The sequence below is a fragment of the Gavialis gangeticus genome, unplaced genomic scaffold (genome assembly GCF_001723915.1).
Source record: "Gavialis gangeticus isolate Ggan-Ray unplaced genomic scaffold, GavGan_comp1, whole genome shotgun sequence".
NCBI lineage: Eukaryota > Metazoa > Chordata > Crocodylia > Gavialidae > Gavialis > Gavialis gangeticus.
Window position 1 is genome coordinate 55936301 of NW_017729004.1, and position 11098 is coordinate 55947398.

Genomic DNA, 11098 nt, shown 5'->3' on the forward strand with positions numbered 1-11098 from the left:
GTGGAGTCCCTCAGGGCTCAGTTCTGGGGCCGGTGCTGTTCTTCATCAGTGATCTGGGTGAGGGGGTGGGAAGCACCCTGTCCAAATTCATGGGCGACACAAAATTATGAGGTGCAGCTAACACCCTGGAGAGGATGGGGGAAGGGTGGGGCAAAGCTGCAGGGGGCAGAAGTGGCATGGAGGGGACGGGAGTGGGAAGGGGCCTGAGGTTGTGGGAGGCAAAAGTGGCATATAGGGTGGAAGAAGGCAGGCACGAGAGAATAAGTGACCGGGGAGGGGGAAGGGGGGTTGAGACAGGGGGCAAGCTGGTGTACTGTCCTAGCTGCAGGTGTACTCAGTCCTAGCTGCTCCCCGTTCCTTTTTCCTTTTAATTAGGTTGCTAATAGAGAAGAATTAGGCTATTTCTCTTTAAATTCTGATTTACCTAAGCCTAATGCAAAGACTCACAGAATCATTGAAAATTTGTGTTGGAAGGGACCTCAGGAGGTTATCTCATCCAACCCCCTGCTCAAAGCAGGACCAGTCCCAAGTAGATCATCCCAGCTAAGGCTTTGTCTACTCAGATCTTAAAACCCTCCAACGATGGAGATTTGCACAATTTCTCTGGGTAATCGGTTCCAGTGCTTTACTACCCTCCTTGTGAGAGAATTCTTTTTAATATCTAATGTAAACCTCCCATGATGGAACTCGAGACCATTGCTCCTTGTTCTGTCATCTGCCACCACAGACAACAGTTAAGCTCCATCCTCTTTGGAACCACCCTTCAGCTAGCTGAAAGCTACTTTTACATCCACCCTCAGTCTCCTCTTCTCCAGATTAAATAAGCCCAGTTTCCTCAGCTTCTCAGAAGTCATATGCCCCAGCCCCCTAACTATTTTTATTGCTCTCCACTGGACTGTCCTCAATTTGCCCACATCCTTTCTGTGGTAGGGGGCCAAAAAGTGGACAAAGGATTCCAGATGTGGCCTCGCTGGTGCTGAATAGAGGGGAAGAATTACTTCCCCTTATCTGCTGGCAGCACTCCTACTAATGCAGCCCAGTATCCTGTTAGGTTTCTTTGCAACAGGGGCACGCTGTTGGTTCATATTCAGCTTACTGTCCCTGTAACCGTCCAGTTCTTTTCTGCAGAGCTGCTGCTTAGCCAGTTGATCCCAGCTTGTAGCAGTGCGAGGGATTGTTCTGTCCTGAGTGCAGGACTTTGCACTTGTTTTGGTTGAGCCTCATGAGAGTTCTTTTGGTCCAATCCCCCAATTTACCTAGGTCGCTCTGAATCCTAGCTGTATGCTCCAGCCTATATACTACTCCCCCCAGCTTGGTGTCATCTGCAAACTTGCTGAGGGTGCACTCCATTCCATCTTCCAGATGACTGATGAAGATATTGAACAAAACTGGCCCTAGGACCTATCCCTGTGGCACTCCACTTGGTACTGGCTGCCAACTAGACATCAAGCCATTGACTAGTACCCTCTGAGCCTGATGATCCAGACAGTTTTCTGTCTACTTTCCAGACCATTCATCCAACCTCTACTTCCTTAGCTTGCTTGTGAGAATGTTATAGAAGACCATATAAAAAGCCTTGCTAATTTCAAGGTATATCACATCCACTGCTCTTTCCACATCCGTAGAACCAGTCATCTCATCATAGAATGCAGTCAGGTTGGTCAGGCTGGATTTGCCACTGGTGAATCCATGCTGACTGCTCCTAATCATCTTTTTCTCACCCAAGTGCCTAGAAATGGATTCCCTGAGGATCTGCTCCATGATTTTTCTGGGGACTGAGGTGAGGCAGATTTAGTTTGTAGTTCCCTGGATCTTCCTCCTTCCCTTTCTCAAAGATGGGCACTATATTTGCCCCTTTCCAGTTATCTTGGACCTCTCCCAATTGCCATATGTTTTCAAAGACAATTGCCAGCACCTTTGCAATCACATCGCCCATAGCACCATTGGGTGCATCGTGTCCAGCCCTATGGACTTGTACATGTTCAGCTTTTCTAAATAGTCACTAACCTGTTCTTTCACCACTGTTGGTTGCTCACCTTCTCCCCAAACTATGCTGCCCAGTGTAGTAGACTGGGAGCTGACCTGGCCTGTGAAGACTGAGGTGAAAAAGGCATTGAGTACTTCAGCCTTCTCTGCATCCTCTGAAACTAGATTTCCTCCCCCATTCAGTAAGGGACCCACACTGTCCCTGATCTTCCTCTTGTTACTGACATACTTGTAGAAACTCTTCTTGTTACCCTTCACGTCTCTTGCTAGTTGCAACTCCAACTGTAAACAACTATTCATTTCACTGAGTCGGGATGTATTTATCTTGGGATCAGGCTATTAGTCCTTTTTCTGTTGAAGCTTGGTGGCCATCTTAAAGTAGATATGGTTCATGTTATAGGGATCTGGAAAACTTAAGTTTCTTTTTTTGGATTTTTGTGTCAGTATTATTATTGTGAGCTATGAATGGTAAAATGTCAATAAGTTTTGCAGTTCTTGGCAACTACAGCATTAGCAATTGTGGGGTTATAGGCCAATAAATAAGCGAACATTGTTCACCACATGTAAAGCCCTATTTACATAGATTTATTAGACAATATTAATGTTTTTGATCCAAATGGATTCTGTTTCCTATAATTTATTACTGCTCAGAGAATTCATTGTTGAAGAGACCCACTAGACTTTATCTACAGGTGAGTATTATTTGAAATGTTTTTGAAAGATGATAATTGCACTTTTATAGTACTGTTCAGCCCAAATGATTTTGTATTTCATATGGAAGTGAACTACAGGCAGTTTCAATGCAAAGGTCAATAGCTGTTTTTAAAAGTACATAGAAACATTACATACATGGGTTGAGGACAAATGGAGAATGACTTGGCTAGCTGAAATGGCAAGATAATTTAGTGAGGTTAGGAAAATGAAAAACTTTACTGAAGTGTTTTGCTCTTACTTTTCACAAGTGACATTGTCTGAAACTAATGTCTCAATAATGTTGTCTGTGACAAAATACTTTCTAAGGATATAGTGTTGTTTTTCTCATCATGTTAGAAAAGTGACTAGTACAACAACTTGCAATTTTTTTGAAAGTGTATGAATAATGTTTTTAGGGATGCCTCACATTATAATACTCTTGTGTTGACTTTATATGCAGTCTGATCAGAATAATGATTTAATTAAAAAAGAAAAAAAGTAAAGAATTAATGAATAATGTGATACTCTTTCTAGTTATGTCAATTAATGCTAACAGATAATTCTCATGAATATTCAATCACTGGCAGACTGTAAGAGGATATGAATGGTTTAAGCAACATGTGCTACTGCAAGGAATATTACTGAAATGAAAGAGACATGACAGATTAGAAAAGAAAAGGTGCTCTTCATTTCAGGTTATAATGTTTTACTTTATAAAATGGGGAAAAAAGAAAGGTATAAGTAACATAGCAGCATTTTACTATATCTCTCTGGTTTAATATTAACAACTACACTTTTTTTCAAATGATTATCTATTATTTCTTCAAATTTCTTTTGAACATTAGGATGCCCAGCATTGAAAAGCCACAAGTCTATTGATCTGCTGATAATCAAAACAAAGCTTTGAAATTAAAGTGGTTGCTAATGTTTTTGCCCTCTTAATAGGTCTGGATTTGTGTTATAATTATGATGAAAGTTGCAGATTCTGCTATTTTTGGGTTTCAAGTAGTACAGCCAAGGCTTTGACATCTTTATTTTCACGTGTGGGTGTCAGGCAATAGCTTGCTCTTCGTATGTTCAAAGCCTTGTATAAACACTTGAATAAACTTCCTTGTGAATTAAAAGATAGACTTTAAGCAGTATGTTGGGATAATAAAGGAAGCAGTATAGTGACAACTGAGTAAGCTTTGCAGAGTATTTTAGATTTTCTTTTGAAGCTAGTTTTCATAATGTGTTTGTATTGTAACCTGACCTTGGGGAAAAGCTACTTGTTTGTAATAAATGAAGTTGATATGAACTACCTATAATGCAGCTTCATTCAAAGTAGTAATTTTTTAGATTAACTCTATTTCAAAACTAACAATAAAATAACAGCAGTCTGAAAAAAAACATCCAGGTCCTGGTTTCAATCTTTGTTTCCACAAGGCAAGAAAAGACAGTGCTTCTGCATAGCAAATGAACCAGTGAAGAGTTTATCATTGCATATAGTGTTTTGTGCTGGCATTTTTCCCCCTTACAAAGTAGCAGGCAGAATTTCAGGCTATGTCTACAGTTGGTTTCTTGCTGGGTAATGTCATCTGAAAAAGAGGGGTTTTATAATTGAATTTTTAGGATCTTTTTTGTGAGGTAGTTTCTTCACATCTTACCCAATGAATGTTAGTCTTTAGAAGCCAACATATTTACTTCTTAAATTATGATGTTTATACAGTATCTAGTGTAACCATGCACCAACCAGCTTGGCTAGAAATAATTGATTTATAGCTGTTCCTATAGATTACAACTGAGAGAGCCGCTGTGCTGAGTCTGTCTTGAGGGGCTTACACTCTAAGGAAGCGAGACAGACAAACTGTGAGGGAGGTAATATGCAGAGAGACTTGAAATGATTGCTGGGTCACCCTAGTAAACCAGAGTGATCTCAGCACCACAAATAACATCTGGGTCTTCTTGCAATGGCTGTCGTGAACCTGGCACAACAGACTATGCTGCCTCTACCTTCTCTGGTTTTCCATAAATACATACAAAATGAATTGTTGGCCATAGTCCAGTTTTGGAAAATCAATATTCCATATAGCAAAACCATCATCTCAGCTAGTCTACACAATGCTTGGGACAGCAGCAGTTTGAGCCGAAGCAGAGCAGCCCTGGGATGGCAGCAGGCTTGAGGGATCAGTCCCAGGCTCTGGGTCATGGGGTGGGTGATGGACAGGCTGGCTGGGGCATGAGGGTGCAGAATCTGCAGAGCTATGTGGCTAGGCAGCCCTTGCCCTTTAGCACATTCATGTCTCACCCAGCCCCTGTCACTATCTACACATGCATTTCATCACACTTAATTACTTTGCTGTAAGATGGTACTGGGACAGTACTATCTTATGGCACAGTTAATTAATTTACTGTACATGTGTAGACTGTGACACTTTACTGCGAAGCTAATAATTGGTCACCTGACAAGTAAAGTGCATGTGTAGTCTCAGTATAGATGAAAGGACTGGATGGGCTCCACAGGTAGATGCATGTCACTCCAAACGGGTTAACTGGGTGCATTTTAATAGTCAGCTGAGCAAATACAGTATGATCAGCACCAAAGTGAAATGTGCTGTAAATCTCATGTGGTTTTCAAAGTTAAAACTCAAACATGAGTCACCTCAATCACTAGAGTGGCAGAGTAGCTACTTATTTTGCCTGCGCAGGACATTGAGCAGAACTGCTGGTGTTCTCATGAGACTAATCTTTTATTTTCTTTAGCATATTACATCTGACAGCTACATTCCATGTCTTGCTGATCTCTGCAAAGCACTTTGGGAAGTCATGCTTAGCTATTATCGAACCATGCAATGGCATGAGACACATGATCGAGATGGGGGAGCTGCTTTATCTTCAGGTAAGATTTTACTTTTGAATTAAAATTTCTTGTTGCTTTTTTTATAATCTGAAAATAAGATTTAAATGCCCAAGTTATTAGTTTGTCTCCTGATGCATGTTACATTTAAGGTGCTATTAATGTGAAAATCACACCATACATAGTAACAGTGCTATACATGCAGTTGACTTATGGTGCCATAAAGTCCTAAACCAGCCACAAAGATTTTTCACAGTATATGGAATTGGGATGGGGTTGGCATCAGTCCCAATGCTAAAAGTGGGCTGCCAAGCAAGTGGATTGCATGGTTGCAGGGGGGAAGCTGATGGCCTCTGCCACCAGGCACTTAATAACCCCTGCTCCTAGCAGTCATTTCAGTCTTGTCCTGCCCAGCTACACACAGTTTCTAAAGGCTCCAATGCACTAGGGCCCCAGGATTGAGAAGTTCCCTAATCTCAGGGTCCCTGCACACAAAGAGCTTTAAAAACTGAGTGTGCATCTCAGGGTTCAGTGGGTTTGCAGGGGCCAGGCGGGAGCAGTGGATCAACTTGTCCTGTCCAGCACTTGTCAACCTGTGTCCTGGGCTCCCTGATGGCGGTGGTGTGATTGGGATCCAATTCCTGATCTCACCAATTGCACAGGTGGTGTGGCAGGTGGTACAATGGTTAGGATCAAGGATTAGATCCCATTGTGGTAGTAAGTGAGTATCTGCTTATCCCCCTCTTTCGAGTTTCTTTTGTGGTTCTGATCACCAGAATACTATAAGCATGCCATTTGGTTTTTTTCTCAGTGTAAATACATTGTCACATTGTTTAAATGTGTGGTAATGATTAATGTGCACACACTAAATGTTGAATTAGACTGTAAATATTCAGAAGCTTTACTAAATTAATCTTTAATTTATCCTGTATTTAACCTGCATAGGCTTTTCCTTTAACCGTGTCCAAGTTTGGACTTGGATTCATATTTCATCTATATTGTCCTGTGCCTGGTCTAGGAAAAAAGATCTTGCCAATATCTGGGTGTCTTAAGTTATTTCAAAAAAATCTTATTTTTATTGTTATAAAATTATACAAAGGTTGAATAAAGGAGTAGAACTGAAAATGTAGATTGCAGCAACTGCCCCATAGTTAAGTAAGAGTGACTTACTCAATAGTATGTTAGGATATCATAGCCTTTGTCTTTAGAAATGTGTTAAGTCTCTTGTGGGAGATTTTAGATTTAATATATAGGGGTACTAGAATACATTTGAAGAAGTTGCCCTAAAACTTAGTAATGTAATTAGTTATGTTAAGGTATATTCTCCTTAATGCTGCTTTTTCATTGCTCAGAACTTCTGCGGGCCACTGTCTAATGTATGCACAGCTCCCTCAGTCTCCTAGAAAAATCTAAACCTCTGTCTCATACCAGGGATCCTCATTTTTCTCTGTTTTAAAAACACAAAAATCTCTAATTAAAAACCTCTTTCTATATATATCGAGAGAGAGAGTGGTATTTCATTTTAATTGTGGAAAAACATGGATTTTGGGTTTTTTAATTAGATAATTTTGTACTTTTTTAAACAGAGAAAACCAGGATCCCTGGTGGGTGGGTGGGGGTGTGTGTGTGTGTGTGTGTGTGTTTACTATTTTAAAGCAATTTGGCAGGCTACCAAATATCAATATCTCTATATAGATATCGATATCTGCTGCCGCAGCACCCAAGCTCAGGCAGTGCTGGTTGGCTGCAGCTGGCACCCACAGATCAGGAAGCAGGCAGGATGCAGCTTCTGGATCCTGTAGTCCTGGCAGCTGGGGGACCCCAGATATATACTGGCATTTAATTTTGGTTTTTTATCATGGAAAATCAGAGCTCCCCCTTCCTCTTCACTCACCAGGATGCAGGGTTCCACACCTTCCACTCCCCACTTCTTTCTGGTGTTGAGTAGCCCTGATATGCCTGTACCCTGCCCTTGCTGGTGCCCCTCACTCCCAACCCACTGCCACCCACCCCTTTACTGGTGCCCCTCACTCCTGATCCTGCAGCCCACCATCCCTGCCAGGGACCCTCACTCCTGATCTGCAGTCCCCTGCCCCCACTAGCCAGAGGGGTCCCCCAGCTGCCAGGACTACAGGATCTGGAGGCTGTATCCTGCCTGCTTCCTGATCCATGGGTGCCAGCTGCAGCCAACCAATAGTGCCTGAGCCTGGGTGCTGTGGCAGCAGAGCCCAGCTTCCCTCTGCCCTTGCTACCCTGAGGGTGACATGGCTGAGAAGAACCCAGTAGACCCCTAGGGGGGCAGGGCTGAGGGAGGATGTGGGCTGCCCACCGCAGGACTTGCGGCTCCCACCCTTGCTGCCTTCCCCCTGAGGACCTCTGTGGGCCAGCAGGTGGGATCCAGCATGGGAAGGCAAATTTGGGTGGGGAGACTTGGTGTTGCCCTGTGCCAGCCACACTGCCATAGTGAGGTGCCCCCTGCCTGCTCGGTAGCAGCAGGGATGGCAGTGGTGGCACGGAGTTGTGCCCCTTTGCTGCTGCCAGGTGGGCAGGGGGCACCTCACCTTGACAGCAGGCTGGTGTGGGGGTCCCAGTGGTGGTGGCGGTGGCAGCAGCACTGAGTCTCCCTGCCCTGCTCAGTCCTCCCATGCCAGATCCCGCCTGCTGGCCAGCAGAGGAAGCCCAGCTGCAGCCTTTTGTCCCACTGTAGGTGAACAAATCTGGAGAGGTATGTGCCCCTCTTCCCCCCCGCTCCTCCCGTTGCATTGTCTCTGGCTCTCAACCCTGTCCCAAGGGTGTGCACAGCGATGGGGAGCCAGCCCCCCCCGCCAGCTCTCCAGACGAGCTTGCCCACGTCTCTGTTCTGTCCCACAACCAGGCCTCGCAACTGTGTATTTCTGCCCAGTGTGGTGCCACCAACTTTGCGCCACCCCCTCGCTCACTATGGCCTCTGCCAACTCAATCAGCCTGCCTCGTTTATACCCTCCACCACACATTGCCCTATGCATCCCTCCCCCATAGACTTATCTGTAGGCAGCTAAGGGAGCTGCTGTCCACTACTGCCTGGATGTATTTTTGGCCACATGCATGTGTGTGCATGCACATGTGCTTGTGGCATCTTCTGTGCCCCACTCCCTCCAGCCCCAAAGCAGCACCTTGCAGATGGAACTGTCTCAGCCTGCAACTGGAAATCTATGGTTTTTTGCTTGTTTCTCCTTTAAAGGAGAAAATCTGAATTTTTCCATAGCAAACAGAAAACCCAGATCCCTGCTCAAAACTCGTGTTCCATGATAGATTGTTTGTTTAGTCTTATGTGGTTCTATTTTTGTACTTTTCTAATTCCTGCCTTATGGGTTCAGTGCCTGGAATTTTGTTTGTCTGGCTCTTTCCTTTTATACACAGCATGCTGTGCATAATTTAAATTAATTAGTGCGACTAAAGACAGAACCTGGTATCCAAAATGCTTGGAATTAATAATAGGCATACAGTGAAATCCTAACCTCAGCAACATTACCTGGAGTCCTGATAGCATGCTGGAGAAACAGGGGCACAACTCGGGTAGCATGAAGGCCTGACCAGCAGCCAGAGTTTTGATTTGGAGAGGCAGGCTTCCATTTGTGCTGGCGTGCAATTTTTTGGCGTGCTTCATGCTGTTTTTTTTCTCTGGCATTTTTTTTTGGAAATCCCAGTAGTAGATTTTGCCACTGAGCTACAAATTTGCAGCATGGTGTGTTTTTTAACATTCACTGTGTGCAGTTTCTGGTGCCACACAAAGGTTTGTGGTGCCACAAACTGCACACTCCTGCTCTTTTGGACAGGGCCTTAGTCTCTACTTCCTTAGAACAGTAGAAATGAGTTTCTTTCATGGGTAGTAGAATTCTGACCAGGCTTGTGCAATTATTTTTTCTTGTCTGATAAAAGCATGTTTGTGTAAAACATGCAGAAATATATTTATCTTTCAGCCTAAATTGTGAGGAAAGAATAACAATGGGAAGGAGGATCTGGAAAAAAATACCACTCTGTACTTAAAATATATATTTGAAATTCACCACTACTTCTAAAGTCAGACTTAAAAATGTTAAGTATTGGAATAAATATCATTTCAATTACTGAGATTTTTTTTTAGGTGTACACACTTTACACAAAGGGCCCTCTGACAAAATTAAATATTTGTACTTCAACTTCAGTTTTAGGTAGGAAGACAATTACTTTAGGCTTAAGGCTAATTCTATTAAAAGTATTTCAAATAAAGTCATCTTAATATTAATATGTTAAAATTCAGGTCTATCTCTTATGTGGGAAGACTATTTATTAATCTACTTTTGTGTTCCTTAATGGATGTCTTGAATGAAAGGATACATTCTAAAGCTAAAGACTGCAGAATGGGAGGACACAGCAGGGGGAGTTGCAGGATAGTTTAGAAACCTTTGCTAAAATGTTTTCCACTAAACAGTTAATGAAACCCAAAACTGCAAAGAATTTGAATAAGGCTTCCCACTACTTCATGCATATTTGGCTCTTTTTCTTTTTCTTATTTTTTTTTTTTAACATATAAAGCTATTCTTAGGTTCTTCCCTGGTTCTGCCTGGTACTCGATGCTTAGGCATTACTTCAGATATGTCAAGTGCTTCTTCATCGTTGTATCAAAATCCAAAAATAAGAATGACAATTTGTGGAACCAGTAGACTTAGAAGACATTTAATTACATTAATAAAAAAAAAACCAACATGAACTATGCACTCACTAGTGTAGTGTCTCTAAAAGAGCTCTTACCTATGCTTTGTCATAATTAAGTATTGTACTTCATCATAATTAAGAGTCTGCCCAACTTGCAGATGGACAGCTGATTTTGCAGGCAGATCACAGGATTGGTTGCCATTTTTGAGGGCTTATTGTGGTGAGAAGTGCACTGATACATTGGTCTGATATCGGGTTGACACTGATATAAAGAATATTGAGTGTATCGGAAATCGGCCTGATGTGACCAACAATGTCATAAATGGCCCTTGCATGTGTGCAGCTACAGCGCAGCACGTAGACAGTGAGGAGCCACAGCACGGTAGCTTGGACAGCTGCGTGCATCTGGTAAGTCTGTTGTGCTGGAAGGGCAGGGGAGAGGCGTGGGGGGTGCAGATCAAGGCCCCCATGGTGAGGGAGCAAATGGGGCCGGGGTAGAGGCTGAGGAAGGCGCTGGCCTGCCAGGGCAGGGCATGGGCCGGAGCTGCAACTCACCTGGAGGCATGGGGTGGCGGCTCCCACTGCTGTGCACACCCCATGAGAGCACGGTGGGGATGTGTGCCCCTGGCTCTTTGTGGGCTGGGGCTGGCACTGTGCCACACTCTTCCTGGTGGGGGCTGGGCCAGGCTGTGCTCAGGCTGGGTGGTGGTGGCATTGGGAGGGGGGGGTTGGAGGGGCTACAGTGAATTTTGGAGTGGCTGCAGCCCCCCACCTGTAGCTCCCCTCACAGTGCTGTTGGCACCGACCCCAAGCACAGCCTGGCCCAGCTCCTGCTGGGAAGAGCCCGGTGCAGCCCTGGTCCCAGCCCACAGAGGCAGCCCACCCTGCCCCATGCAGATCTGGGGGCAC

General features: G+C 43.9%; 1 protein-coding gene across 2 annotated transcripts in view; it reads left to right on the plus strand.

The window, feature by feature from the left end:
* VPS50 (VPS50, EARP/GARPII complex subunit) overlaps positions 1-11098 on the plus strand; it is a 164079-nt gene that overhangs the window by 54911 nt on the left and 98070 nt on the right. For both annotated transcript variants that reach the window (XM_019508428.1, XM_019508429.1), the window contains exon 13: positions 5422-5557. In XM_019508428.1, coding sequence (XP_019363973.1) covers positions 5422-5557 — 136 coding nt within the window. The remainder of the gene's footprint in view (positions 1-5421; positions 5558-11098) is intronic.